The 15,014-nt window shown below is 47.4% G+C and overlaps 1 protein-coding gene across 1 annotated transcript; it reads right to left on the reverse strand.

The window, feature by feature from the left end:
- Nucleotides 1–2,877: 2,877 nt before the first annotated feature.
- On the reverse strand, nt 2,878–9,803 carry CNGA2 (cyclic nucleotide gated channel subunit alpha 2). Its single transcript, XM_003943410.3, has 6 exons — nt 9,668–9,803; nt 9,383–9,475; nt 8,528–8,698; nt 7,349–7,456; nt 5,652–5,758; nt 2,878–5,324 (listed from the first exon to the last, which is right to left on the reverse strand). Exons 1-6 carry the CDS (start codon nt 9,775–9,777, stop codon nt 3,919–3,921), a joined length of 1,995 nt encoding a protein of 664 aa, XP_003943459.1. The 5' UTR covers nt 9,778–9,803; the 3' UTR covers nt 2,878–3,918.
- Between the last annotated feature and the right edge of the window lie 5,211 nt (nt 9,804–15,014).

Below are 15,014 nucleotides of genomic sequence, written 5' to 3' on the forward strand. Positions count from 1 at the left end.
TTTAATTATATATATTTTTAAATATATATATTTAAATATATATATATAAATTATATATATATATAATTTGGATTCAATTATAAATAATTAAATTTATATACAGAGAATTAAAATATATATATAAATTATATATATATATATAAATTTAATTATATATATATAATTACATCCAAATTTTATTAAGGGTTTCAAGTTACATACTTCGAATATATATACATATAAAAGAAAATACCTGAAAGCTTAAAAGAATATAGACATTCAAGACACAGCAAAAAGTTGTGAGAGATTACACCCAAGGATATCTGGGAAAAATAAAGTTGGAAGAGGGTGGGAGTTGAGCCCTGGATTCTGTGTCTTAAACCAGTGGGATCCCCATGTGATCCAGGGAAGATGTCTGACTTGCCCTGGGGCAAAGCAAATCCAAGACACAATGTCCACCCCATGATGTGGGCTGGAAATCAGGCACCTGTTGGGGCTGGGCTAAGGGTAAACCAGGCTCTTGGGAAAACACTGCAGATTTCTTGCTGAAATCAAGGCAAAAAAATTTTAATGCAGTTGTGCCCCTGTTTCTGGCCCCAGTACCATCTTACACCTGCAAAAATTACATATTGTCCTGGTTCGAAGAGATGGTTAAAAACTGAACTCAGTGCAACCTTAGTAATGAGGGTATTGGCAAGGAGCTGGCTGGGTCTCCAAAGACTCCTCCTGTTGCTGGGGGTTCTCTTGAGGCAGAGGGGCTTACAGCCTTTTATCCAAGTCCAATACTCAAAGGGAGAGTGTACACAAAGCACTGCTCCATCATGAACACCTCTCCCTCATGCTGCAACTTTCAGGAACCGGGACTTAGGGATATGTAATGTTGCAGCTCCCTCCAGGTGAATCTTACCCTGGTTAAGATTTCTTACTCTTAGCTAGGGAAGAGGTCAAGAAACTACACTAAATGTAAAAGAAGCCTGGCTAGGATGAATTCACATAAAAAGGAATGACGATGCCAAAAGCACAGGCAATGGAAGCAAAACTAGATGAATCAGATTACAACAAAATTAAACACTTCTGTACACCAAGGGACACAATTCACATAGTCACACTGTGAAAAGGCAACCCAGAGAATAAGGAAAATAGTTGCAAATCATATCTGATAAGGGGTTAATATCCAGAATATATAAAGAACTTCTACAACTTGACACTCCAAATAAAAAATGGCCAAAGAACTTGAATAGACATTTCTCCAAAAAAGATATGCAAATGGCCAACAAGCCTGTGAAAATATGCTCAAAATCAAAAGAAATGAAAATCAAAACTACAATAAGATCCACCTCGCACCCATTAGGATAGCTACTAAAAATACAGAATATAAGTGATGGTGAGGATGTGGAGAGATTGGAACCCTTGCGCACTGTTGCAGAGAATGTAAAGTGATGCCACTGTTTTGGTGGCACACAAAAAAGAAAATGGGTCCTCAAAAAAATAAAAATAACATTTCTATGTGATCCAGCAATTCCATTCCTATATGCCCAAAAACCTGAAAACGGCGTCTCAAAGAGCTATTTGTATAACCATGTGTATAGGAATATTCACCATACCCAAATGGTAGAAACAACCCAGGTGTTCATCAAAAAAAGGAATGACTAAACAAAATGTGGTGTATCTATACAATCAAATATTACTTGGCCTTAAAACGGAAGGAAATTGTGACACATGCCATGACATGGTTGAGTCTTGAAGATGTTACGTTAAGTAAAATAAGTGAGACACAAAGGACAAGTACTGTGTGATTCCACTTATATGAGATCCCTAGAGAAGTCACATTTATAGAGACAAAAAGTAGAATGGTGGCTGCCAGGGGCTGGGTGGAAGGAGGAATGGGGAATTGTTTAATGGGGACAAAGTTCCAGTTTCCAAGATGAAAAATTCTCAAGATTGTTTTCACAACGGTGCGAATATACTTAACACTACTGAACTGTATACTTAAAAGTGATTCCGATGGTAAATTTTATGTGTATTTCACCACAAGAAGTACATGAATAAGTGAGTGCTGTGCATGTGAACAGGAAGGCCTCTGAGTCTGCACCTAGATTTTCTTGCCCACTAATCAGTACTTGTCCTTCAGGCTCCTGATCATCTTATAATGCCCAGCTGAAAGATGTGCTACTCTAGGAGATCTTCCCCAACTCCCCCAGCAGAGCCAAGGTTTCTGTCAAGGCATGACTGGTGGCAGGTAGAAGCATAGTTTTGGTCAGCTGTGTTTCTTTGTTCATTCATTCATTCATTCACTCATTCATGTGTTCACTTATTCCTTCCATGGATTAATGTTCTCTGAATGCTTGTCTGTGCCAGCTATGTCACTGAGGCTGCAAATAGACCCATGAGGGAGACTGTTTTGGCCTTGCCCATAGCCTAAAGGGGAAACCAAGTCCACCAAAACAGATCCCACATTATAAAACCAGGACAGAGAGTCTGTTATGCACTGTAGGAGCCTAGAAAGATGATTGACTAGTGTGGGAGTGGTTGTAGTCAAGTGGGCCTTCTCTGAGACAGTGGTGCCTGAGCTAAGCCCTGAAGGACCCATAAGGGAAGGACCATAGGCAGGCAAGGGAAAGTAGCAGAGTGTATTTCAGATTGAAAAAGTTCCGGTTAGGAGCAAAGAAAAGTATAGTCTGTCCTTCATATCCTTGCATTTCACTTCTGTAGGTTCAACCAATGGCAGATTGAAAATATTCAGGAAAAAAAAATAAAAATAATACAAAGAACAGATACAGTATAACAGCTATTTCCATAGCTCTGACATTGTATTAGGTATTACAAATAATCAAGAGATGATTTAAAGTATGGAAGGGTGTGCATAGTTTATATTCAAATACTACATCATTTTATATCAGAGACTTGAACATACACAAATTTTGTTATTCATGGGGACTCCTGAAAGCAATCCCTCATGAATACTGATGGACAATTATATAGGGAAAAGAGAGGGATTAATGGAGGGAGGGAGAGAATGTGAATAGCAGAGTTGAGCAATAACCACCGATAGTTCAAAGGAATTTGAACTCGTAGGTGCCTCTAATGCAGTTATTAACTTGAAGAGTCTCCCCACCACCAGCAGTTTTCAGGGCCTCTTCAGAAATGCTCTGCAGAAAGGAGGGTGCAGCCAGAGCTGCCAGCTACCCCGTCTCCAGGTGTACAATTGTCAATTACCTTGCTCCTCACTCCCTGCCGTGGAATGGACCAAAAGCTGGGTCCATCTCCCTGGTCCAGAGAAGTCTGCAGAGACCTCATCCTGGCTAGCAAACAGACCGATTGATCCACAGAGCAGGAACTGGAGTGTGTGATGAGGAGGAGCAGCCCTGAGTGGGCATCCTCCTGCCCTCTCCCAACAACACTATCACATTCCTTGGCCTGTCTTGGGAGACAGACACTGGGTAGCTGGCCTAAATGTCTATAGTCTGTGCTCGAAGCACATGCATGTGCAGAGGAAAGGGAGTATTCAGAAAACATGTTAGAAAAGTGGGGTCCACAACCAAGGGAGGAGTGTCTAGGTGCAAAAGAGCCAGAGGGGGGCAGTACTGCAGCAAGGTGTACGTCATTTTGCAAATGGGCTTCTTCAGAGCAGATCATTGCCCAGGTTCCCAGTTCCAGACAGACCCCTGGAAGACAGATAAGCTACTCCCTTCTCCCTTCCTCAGACTTAGGCAGGCTGAAGCTCCCAGAAGCCTAGCCAGCACAGTCTGTACTCTCCAAATACTTGGGCTAAACTTGGAGGCAGAATCTTGGATGTTTAGGCCAAAAACCTGGGGTCGGAGAGGTTTTGGAGAGAATTCAGGGGACATGAAGGTAATTCATATAAATCAGGAGATCTAAATAGCTCCTTTAGCTCCTGGGATCAAGGCCAAGGATGGAGAGGCAGTTGGGCCCCAGGCGTTATGGCTTGTTAGCAGCAGCTGGCTCGGGGCTGTACATCCCATCAGACAAGTAGTCATCTTCATTGTTCTGTTTCATCTTGGTCTCCAAAATCGTTATGCGCTGCTTGAGCTTCTGCTGGGCCCCCGTGTACTCAGCCAGCAGGCGGCCAAAGCGAGTGTACAAGGTTTCCATGTTGGTCTCCAGCTGCACTAGCTTCTCCTGCACGTCCACCTCCATGCTGGTTCCCACTTCTTTCTCATCCAGCAGCCCCTCCTTCATGAGGATCTCCCGACCCCTCTCTTCTAGAACCTTCTTGGCATCAGGGTATTCAGTCACTGCTTCCATTAGATCATCCTTGGACAAGCAGAAGAGATCTGAGTAGCCCAGGCTGCGAATATTAGCCGTGCGTCGATTTCCCATTTTACTGCCCTTAATATTAAGGATACTAATCTCTCCAAAGCAGCTTCCAGCAGAGAGAAGGGCATACTGAGTCACACCATCATCAGCCACCACTGCCAGCTTGCCCTCCTTAATGATGTACATCTCCTTGCCAATGTCCCCTTTACGGCAAATGTAATCCCCAGGACTGAAGACCTGAGGACGGAGTTTCAGTACCAGCTCTACCAGCAGGCCAGCCTCACAATCATGGAAGATGCGCACTTTCTTGAGTGTGGACAGGTGGACGTTGATGGCTATCTCAGCCCTGAGCTTGGCTGGCAGGTTCTTGAGAACTTCCCGCTCATCTACTGTCTTCTTATTGGTCCACAAATAGTCAAACCACCGAATGACCTTGGCTTCCATCTCCTTGCTGACCTTTCGGAACTGCATGTAGTGTTTCACGGCATCGATCTTAGCCTGGAACTCTGCCCGGGTGGCATTCATGTTGGAGATCATGGAGCCCACATTTCCCACGATGGTGGCAAAGATGAGGACACCAATCAGGAAGTCAAAGATGACAAATAGGTACTCCTCATCCTTTACAGGGGGTGGTGTCTCCCCAATGGTGGTGAGGGTCAGTGTGGACCAGTAAAGGCAATAGATGTATTCCCTAGCCAGGTAGCCATAGTCAGGGTCAGTGATGTTGGGGTAAACCCAGGTGTCAACCCCAAAGCCTATGGATTTGGAGATGGCATAATAGATGCAGGCATTCCAGTGGATGATGACCAAGATATAGAGGACAAGGTTGCTGATGCGGAAGATGTTAGGGTAGCTGGTGCGTGTCTCTGTCCGGTCAAAGAACTCAAACATGCGGGCAAAGTGCAGCAGGCGGTTGAATCGCACCTCTGGGCTGTGAATGCCCACAGCAAAATAGATCAGGTCAGTGGGGATGATGGAAGCCACATCCAGCTTGAACTGCAGGGTGTGGATGTAGTTGTCCCGCAGTTTCTTGGTATCTTTGACCAGCAGCCCCTGCTCCAGAAAACCTAGTAGAGATGCAAGCCAGCATGAACCCTCTGCCCTCAGGCCTATTTTTCCCTATATGCTAATATCTCCAGGTCATGAAAATACTGCTCACTGAAACTTCCTTCCTAAGGAGGGATGTAGCTCACATAGCAGGGCTGGCCAGAAGGACTGTATGATAACACCCCCAGATCCAAACCTCTCTAAGCATGTAGGACCGTGAGGTTCAAAGAAGGGTACTCACCTATCCGAGTCCCACCCAAGCAATTTAGTCAAACACTGTCCACTGGGCTTCCTAAAAATTTGGACTCAGGCCTTCGGAGTTACCTGCACCCCAGTTGCTCACTGACCTGTGCGCAATCGGATGAAGAGGTCTGCAATGTAGACCACATCTGAGACGTAGTCCAGCACCAACCACACCAGGTAGTAGCCTTGCTGTAGGTCACTGAAGCAGGCTCTGCAGGAGGACAGGGCTAAGCTTCACCTTCAAAGCAAGCCAAAAGTACCCTAGAGGCCCCAAACTGAGTGTTCACTGTGTACATGCGTTGGGATGGCTACCAGGGGTATCATTCAGTCACAGTCAGCCTGATGCCAAGAGACACTTATCTGTAAGTAGCTTCTGTCCCACCCCTCCTCATTACATAGGCATCACTACATAGACAACACCATTGGCCATTAATTTTCTGTCTCACCCTCTGAACTGTGAGCTCCAGGAAGGCAGGGACCCCTCTTAGTCATTATGGCATGCCCCATGCCTGACCCAGGGCACCAGAATTTGAGGGCCCAATGGCTGTGAGTTGAATGAATGAACAAGTCCTTGGAAGAACAAACTACAGCATAGAACTGAACTGCCTCCATGCTCATCTCCTCAACATATACCTTATTCAGCACCCAACATGCAGCACTACCCAATACACGTGAGAGAGAGGGTAGGAGTTGGAATGGTGAAAGGTTTAGAGGCTGCAGGAACTTTTTAGAAGGAAGTGGCAGGATTTGGCAACTGAGTAAGGAGAGGGTTGGGGAGAGGGTATAGTCAGGGACAGAACCCAGGATGATTATCCAGTGAGGCAACTAACCAAAGGGGAGAACCATTAATTCTGACTACTTGCTCACATTTAGACTCAAACTCCAGCCCCCTCCCTTTCCCAATGAGACTGCAGAGGTGGCACATGGCAGTGACAACTCACTCATAGCCTCTAGCCACAGTAGGCCATCCTGAGACAGAGTGTGCACATTTGCTGTTTCTTCTGCGCAGAATGCTCCCTCCACCATCTAATTAGCTGCCTCCCTCCCACCAGCTAAGGCATCACCTTTTTAGAGAGGTTGATCCTGACCACCCTTTATCTAGCAGCTCCCTGCCACCAGCCCATGGCATTAGCCTGGTCATTTGTTTCATTTCAGGTTTAGAGTCAGTGTCTGTCACTAGCCTGGGTGCTCCAGGAGAGCAGAGACCATGGCTGTTGTTCTCCCCACATTATCCCCAGCACTGAGCACATATGAGGTGCTCAGTCGAATCCTTGCTCAATGAATGGCTGGGATAGGGATGGAGTAGGATGGAGTTAGGGAACATTTAGATAGTGGCTTTTGAACTGAGCCTGCAAGGAGAAGAATCTCCATAGGTGGAAAACTGCGTATTCTGATCCAAGAGACGTGAATGCTGTGGCTGGGGTGTGTCCAGAAGGTAGAGCAAGAGAAAAAGGCCAGGTCCAGGGGAGTTTGAAGGCCGTGCTTAGGCCTTGAACTTCATCCTGTGGACAATGGGGAGCCACTGAAGGGTTTGTGAGGAGGGAGTGGCATCATCAAATCCTAGTTCTCTATCAAGTATGTTTGTTTCAAATGTGGAGGATGCGCCATAGATGTGTGGAGCCATTGTGGTTGTCCCAGACACAAGACAGACAAGAAATCTTCGTGGCATATTAAATGGGGAGAGGGTTGGGGTAAGAGAAGTTGCAGGTGCCACTGGTAGCCAGGGACTACTGCACTGTCAATCCCGGGGTCTGAAGACTGGGTGACTTTGGCTACCCCTCCAGGGCCCCATTCTGCTCACCTGGCCACCAGCAGGCACCAGTTGTAAAGGACAGGCATGGCAATGACAAACAGCCAGTGGTAGTACCAATCCCCAGCTGGGTCCAAAACAAATAGTTCAAATTTCTTCCTGAGAAGACAGACAAAGGCCAGGCTTGGGGATCAGATACCCTCAGTGTGATAGCACCCCATATCCCAGAAACCAGAGGTGCCTGAGAAAGCACTACCTATGGGAATATGTGGGGTGAAGGATGGGTTGGCTGAGGACCCAACCCATCCTTCAGGCTGAGGGCCCCATTTTTCAGGGACCTACAACCTGGTACTGGGCATCTGAGTGGAGCTCACATGGGTGTAGGCACCCATCTTCCCATTCTGAATCAGGATAGGTCCATTGGCTCCCATGCACCTTGCAGGCCCCTTGCCCAAAGGGCATGTCAAGGGGCAGAACTTTCAGTAGTGGTGGGTCTCAGGGCCTGGGAAGGGATTTCCTCAGGATGGTAATGGAGACTTAGCCCTATTCCTACATCCCTCCCTAAAGAGAGTGGCTCCAGGTGAGTTAGCACCGCAAGCTTCCTGCCTACCTCAGCCTCCCTTTTAGGTCATTGGCCTCCAACCTCCAAATCACTTTCCCAGATGTTGTGCCCTGCTTTGGCAAAGGACCTTTCCCTCCACTGGCCACAAGTGGGGAATGTCAGCTTGGCCAGACTTCTGCAGTTGCCTACTCATGCCTCAAAGGGCAGAACCTCCAGTTCTGCCTTCTCTGCCCTCCCCATGATGTCCTGCTCCATCATTCAGCCCTTCTCCTTCAGCCCTTTACATGATCTCTTCAAAGACCCACTTCCCCATCCACAGTGGAACTGAGATTGGCATTCCCTCCAGGGCACTCACTAAGTGCACCCTCTCAGCATTTCCTGACCACTGGAACTGGGCTGTACATTAATGTGCAGCAATAGGACATCTGGCAAGAGGCAACTAAGGTGAGAAAAGACACCAGAGGTTCTCATGGCAAGTAGGCCACTGGCTGTTGGCGGGGCACAATGGAGATATTCTGGAATTGAAAACATTGCAAGTCAACCTTGCCCTCCACTCTGCTTGCTACAGCAGGGCTTGTCGTAGCTCCTGACAATAGCATAGAAACCCTAGTGAGCTCTTCCATTGCATGCCTGGAGCCCATTTGAGCCCCACAGGCTGAACAGTGTACTTGGTTCCTTTGTCCTCGCCATCCTTGTGGCCTTTGCCATCCCCCTGCTGTGTCGTCACAGTCTGGAGCTCAGGCCCACGAAAACGCTCGAGGAATGAGTCAGGCCTAGGTTCCTCTTCTCGGAAATTCTTGTTGGCCCACTCTCTGATGACCCCCACCAGGCGAACTATCCTAGAGGTGAGAGAAAGAACGTATGAGCCAGAGCCAAGATTCATGCTGTTCACAGAGCACCCGTCCCCAGGAGTTCACTGTCTGCTGAGGAAGATGAAAGAAGGACAGTGAAATCTAGAAACAGGCCAGGCCATGATTTCACTGTGCTAAAAGCTGGGGTAAAGGCCAGAACTTGGAGCACAGGACTAGGCCTCAGGCATGATGGTGTATGCAGTCTGGGGGCGACTGCAGTCCTGGGAAGACTTCCTATAGGAAGTGCCATCTCAGTTGATGGTGAGAAGAGCAAACAGGATGTCTTCAGGGCAAGATGGAGGTTATGTTAAGGCAAGACCTGTCAGGAATAAAGCTTTCCCTGAGATTCCTGCTTTCCCTACGGAGCCTGTAACTCTGGGATAGTGAGGTCTTGGGTCCTCTACCCAGGCCTCTCTACCGGGAAGGGTATTGCCCCCTGAAGCTGAGACAGCCAAGTGTTAAGGGAGGCCTCTTCTGGTCCCTCTGAGCTTGCCTGCCTTGGGGTTTGCCCAGGCCTCAGGAAGAAAGAATTAAGTTTGGCTAGCACTGACAGTGCTCCCTGGGGTCTTGGTGGACAGCACTAGTGGGACCATGAAGAGGAGGGCCATGGTAGCCACCCTGACATGCCCCATGGGTAGTAGGAGGAAGCAACAAGATAGTGGTGGGACCCACCTGCGGAAGCCACCCCTTCCCCGCTGTGGGGCATCCAAGTCTGCCAGTCTCTGCAGTTCTGAGGAGGTGTCATCGTCAGCTGCAGAGTGTAGCCTGCAGAAGAAAGAGCAGAGTTGACTCAGGGTTCTCAGTGCATGACTTGTCTCCCCTCCAGGGTTGTGCTTAGAAATTCCATGATCTTTTAAGAGGGTGTTCTGGAGACAAAGACTGTTGGCTCTGTGACAATGAGGCACAGGTGGGAGAAGTAGCAGCATCTGCACCCTCCCTGATACCATGCAGACTCACCTGCTGCTTGTCCTGTGGTCATCTTTGCCATTGGCCTTGATGGCAGGGGCTGCGTGATGGTTGTGATTATTGGCTGGGGAGCTCTTCATGCCATTCGCTTTTTCAGTCATCCTCCATGTACAACAAGAGCCCTTATCTGTCAGAAAGAGGGCCAAGAAAAAGGTCCCAGAGGACCCTGACACCCACAGAGAGTGGGAGAGTGGCAAGTGAATGGATGGATTATAAGCCAGGGCCACCTGGCCAACTGCACTGCTGTGGCAGTCAGGGCAGTGGGATTCAGCATTGTGTAAGTGCCAGGCCCCAGGGGTCAAGACAATGAGGGTACTCCCCCAACCCTAATATGTAATTATAAATGAAAACAGTGCTGAACTGCAAAAAGTGTTTGCTTTTTTATTTTACCACAGGATATATTTTTTTCATACAAACCACCAATGCTAAAAGAAAACAAAAGAAACAAAAACTGTTTAAGCCTTCTTCCTGTGCCTTCACTTTGCGGATGTCTGGTACATGCTTAAGCTGCCGAGCAGCTCCCAGGCAGCCACTGCCCCAAAGCCCTAGCCCAAGGGAGGATGTGTGTTTCCCTGGCCCAGAGTAGCTTCCCTCTTCCCTAAGGAGCATGAGCTCTGAGGTGGTCTCCAGTGAGGAGAAGCAGAAAGTGGTGGCTTGGAGAGGGGTGGGATAGAGAGCAGCTGCTCTGGGCCAGGGAGATACATCTCCTCCCTTGGGCCAGGGTTTTGGGGCAGTGGCTGCCTGGGAGCTGCTCGGCAGCTTAAGCATGTGCCAGGCATCCGCAAAGCGAAGGCACGGGAAGATGGCTTAAACAGTTTTTGTTTCTTTTGTTTTCTTTTAGCTTTGATAGTTTGATAGTGAGGGCTCTCTCCTCTGTGCAGAGCAGGAGTGTGACAAGGGCAGATCCCTCTGGCTGCTCTGTGGAGCCTGCATTAGAGGGAGAGCAAGGGTGAAGGTCGGGGGCTGGGAGGAGGCTGGACAAGAGCACTGATGGAGACCAAGACAAGAGGGCAGAACTATCTAAGAGGAGAATGGATGGCACTCAGAGAAGCAGTGGGTGTGGGGAGCAATGGAGAGAGAGAGTGGGTGGGATCACAAAAGAAGAGGAGACAGAGTGAGGGCCAGGGCCAGAGTTGTGGAGAACCCCAATATTTAAGGGTTGAGCAGACGCAGAGGCGTCCAAAAAATAGATGGAGAAATAATAACCCAGAAGGTAACAATCTAGAAGAGAGGCAGGAGATCGTGTCCCATGTTGTCTCTTGCCAGGGAGTCAGGAGACACCTGGAGGAGCTCTTCCCTCTGGGGCTGGTTGGCATGCCTACCAGGTATGGCCAGAAATGGTTAGCATGAGCCCCAGATTTCCCACAGCCCCTGCTGCTGGACCCACAGTCCCGAAGCTGTTCCTGGAGCTCCCTCAACCCCCGCCCAAGCTTGTTCCAGCCTCTGAAGCTGTCACCATGGTGATGGCAGGCTCATCAAACAGCCTCAGAGATGCTCACCTGGTGCCTCTATGGGACTAGGGCATGGTGATACTAATGAGGGCACTTGAGGAAAAGGAACCAGCATCACTGAGTCCCTGCTTGGACCCTGGAGGCAGTGGACCATGGAGACAAAAAGTTTCAGGCAGTGCAAACAAAGCCAGAGCCGTTCACACCAGAGTTATGGAGCTCGCCTCCTGGAAAAGGTGATGTTGAAACTGAAGCTGACAGATCAAAAGGGCTATAATCCAGGGTCAGGACAGTGATGGGGACACAGCTCATGTTCATACCCTCTCTAAGGTTCTGTCACAAAGACAGATTCCCCTACCCTGTGATCCCTGCTCCTTCTATACCAGGAACAGGCCGATCCCTCAGCCTGGCTGCCTGCATACACTCCCCTTTGTCAGAAACTGCCCCCTCAGGCTGCTTGCTGGAAACAAGGCAGTTGGGGTGGTGGGTCTCATGTATGCACCCTCTCCAGGAAACCCCAAGTCCCAAGACTCCAGCTACCATCATGTCAAATCAGCTCGTCAAATTTACCCACCTCTGAAAGGGGCCTGCCCTCTTCCCAGTCACTCAAGCTAGAAGCCTGGTGTCACCCATAACTCCTTTTTTCCTTTATCACATTCAAGCAGCCTCTGTCCTGAGTTCTTTGTCCCTCCAAAAATGTCAAGTTTCTGTCCACCCATTGCCCTTCATCCCCAAGGCCCTGGCCTGGTCTCAAGCGTTCAACACAACTCTCCACACCTGCTGCAGCAGACTGTGGATGGCTCAGCACTCTCTGGGGTCTGGACTGGAGGGGTCACATGACCACCAGGGTTTACATTGCAGGTAAAGCTTTTGGGGGGGATGTGCCCATCCCTATACCGTGAGAGCAGAGAAAAGCTAAGGGTAGAGCTCTGGTGAGCTGCAACCATGAAATATAGTGGAGGGGCTGAGCGAGTGAAGGAGAGTGAGGCTGGGAATGTGAGAAACATGAGGAAGTTCCCAGGGAAGGCAGACTTTCAGGAAGGGAGCTGTCTGCAAGGCCAATGCCCCACTCCCATATCAGGAAGATAAGTGCCCTGTGCCGGGTACTTCTTCCCCAAGATGAGAGCTGGAGCGGGCACTGGGTGGAACAATAGGAGCCTTGCTGGGGACCTTATCAGGAGGGACGTCAAGGAGTAGTAGTCAAAGAGAACATGGTTCATCAAGTTTCAAGCGAGGAGTAGGAGGGACAGATAAGAGATAAAGCACATAGCTCAGTCTTTCTAAGAGATTGACCCCCCCCCCCAAAAAAAAAAATAGGAAAGATAAAGTGGAAACTGGAGGGGGATGTGGGGCTGACAAAGGTTCTCTGTGTTGCTGTTGTTATAATTCTATGTCAAGAAGATAATAAAGCAAGCTTAAAGGTTTTGAAGAGGAATTCAGTAGATAATAAAAATACATGTGCTTGTGAGAAACTTCAGTTGAGGCTGGAGCCATGAAAGATATGCAGAATGGGAAGGTTCACGTACCAGAGGAAGTGAAAGGAGACACATCCAGGACAAGAAGAAGGGGCTGCCGAGAAACAGGCCATGAGACAGTTGAAGGGATTCACTCTTGCAAAACCCCAGTGTTCTAAGTGAAATGGGAGGGATGGGAAGGGTCTCATCTTCAGAACACCAGGCAGCAGTAGGTGCAGACTTTAGGGGAGATGGCCAGAGGGTTTGCAATAGCTGCTGCAAGGACAGACAGGGGATTCCAAACAAGTGTGAGGACAGGAAGAGCCTTGGCTAGGAAGACGACAGACCATGTAGCTGCCAAAAAGAACAGAGATGGGCAACAGATCTTAGATGAGCAGTGGGATTCTCAAAAGGGCGTGGCTTAACAACCTAGATTACGGCGTAACGATTTGGCAAAAAGTCCAAACACAGTCAAGGTGGACTTGTCGGCCTCTTTTCTCCTTATCCACAAGTTGAGTTGCCATCCCGAGACTTCAAAGAAAAACCAGCCTAATCAAGGAGTTCACTAAAAGCATTTTGAGGAAAATTCCTTCCTAGAGAAGTTAAGTTAGAGAAAGAAGGAACAAGTTCATCATATAACCAAGATTAGAAGTCTCAGTTCACAGCCCATTCAGTCACTCATCTACCTCATACACATCCCCAAGGCACCTACTGTGTGCCAGGTTCTGTGCTGGGTGCTGGGTTTAGAAAGAAGAGTCTGGCAGTCTCTTATCTCAGTGGTGCTCCCAGAGTAAGAGACACACAGTAACACGATTTATCCCAAGTCACTTCTCTGTTGACATTCTATTCTGTTTCTGAGCAGCATTTAACAGTTTATACACTTCATCTTTCTTGAAATAGTGGATTCTACTCCCCTCATTCTCCTTCTACCTCACTGACCACTTCTCAGTGTTCTTTGAAGAGGCCCCCTCCTCTTCCCCAACTCTAAATGTTGAAATGTCCCAAACACAGCCCTTAAAGGGACCTCTTGGCTTTTCTCTCTTCATCACCTCCTTCTCCAGTCTCACAGCTTTAAATACATCTGTATGTTGATGACTTGCAGACTCTTAACACCAGTTCAACCTTTTCCATGGACTCTAGTTTACTTCCCTCACATAACCAATTGGATTTTGAATGGGTATCTCAGTCTCCATATGTCAAAAAGCGAGTTCTTTATCTTCCCCTCCAAAGCTTGTTCTTCCATAATCATCTGCATCTTAGTAAAGGCAATGCCATACTCCCAGTTAGTCAGGTCACAAACCTTAGCATCATCTTTCACTCCTCTCTTTTTTTCATACCCCATGTATTCTACATATATGCATATCATATGGGCTGTATCTTCAAAACATACATCGTATCCAATCACTTATTATCTCCATGATTACCATGTTAATCCAAGCTACCATATTTTCTCAGTGCCTGGCACATAGTAGGTGCTCAATAAATAACTTTTAAATGAGTGGTCTATGCATGTCCCTGCATTTCTCCCAGTCGATTACTCCCTCTCTTTTTGCTTCCATTGTACCGCATAGGATCTACTCTATCAATTATTTGATTTTAAAGGAACATGCAACACTTTTCCTCTTAGCCAACATGGAGTAACAGGAATCAGACTTTTCCTCGAGAATGAAATAACCAAACTTAGAAAAAATACATGACACAACAGTTTTCAAGACTATAAGCATTAGGCAACAAAAGACAGCCATCCTTAAGAGACAGGATCAAATGAGGTGAATCCTGTGACTGCCCCAGATTACTCCCTTGTGAGAGTTTCCAGGCCATGGCACAGAGGGGAATGCAGGTGGAACCTGACAGATGACTCCCTGGGCTAAGGAGACAGAGCAGAGAATGAAAGGAGACCCAAGAAGCTAAAGTTTGCAGACCAGAGTACTACAGAGGAGAGAGCTGCACAGAGAAAGGTCTGGAGACCTGCAAAGAGTCTTTCCCAAGTATTCAGCTGAGTACTTATTAGCACACACTCATGAGGTAGTTATCCACAGCTTAGGAAAGAAGCATCCCCCAAAATTAGACAGTACACTTCCCAGCTTTCACTGGGATAGTGCCTGATGCCACCAGCTAAACTGAAAACCTAGTGGTTCATAGGCTATTGGCTCAAGAATGTTTCTAGAATTACAAAAACACATAGCACCCAATAAAGTAAAAATCGCAATGTATGGTATCCACTCAGAAATTACCAGCCATGCAAATAATTTCTCCATAAAGAGGAGGCAACATTTGGTCAATTGAAATAAACTCAGAATTGACACAGATGTACAATCAGTAGACAAGTATATGAAAACAGCTAATATGACTGTATTCTACATGTTCAAAAAGTTAAGTAGGGTCACGAAATATATAAAAAAGACCCAAATAAAATTTCTAAAGATGAAAACTACA

The sequence above is a fragment of the Saimiri boliviensis genome, chromosome X (assembly GCF_048565385.1).
Source record: "Saimiri boliviensis isolate mSaiBol1 chromosome X, mSaiBol1.pri, whole genome shotgun sequence".
In the NCBI taxonomy this organism is placed as follows: Eukaryota; Metazoa; Chordata; class Mammalia; order Primates; family Cebidae; genus Saimiri; species Saimiri boliviensis.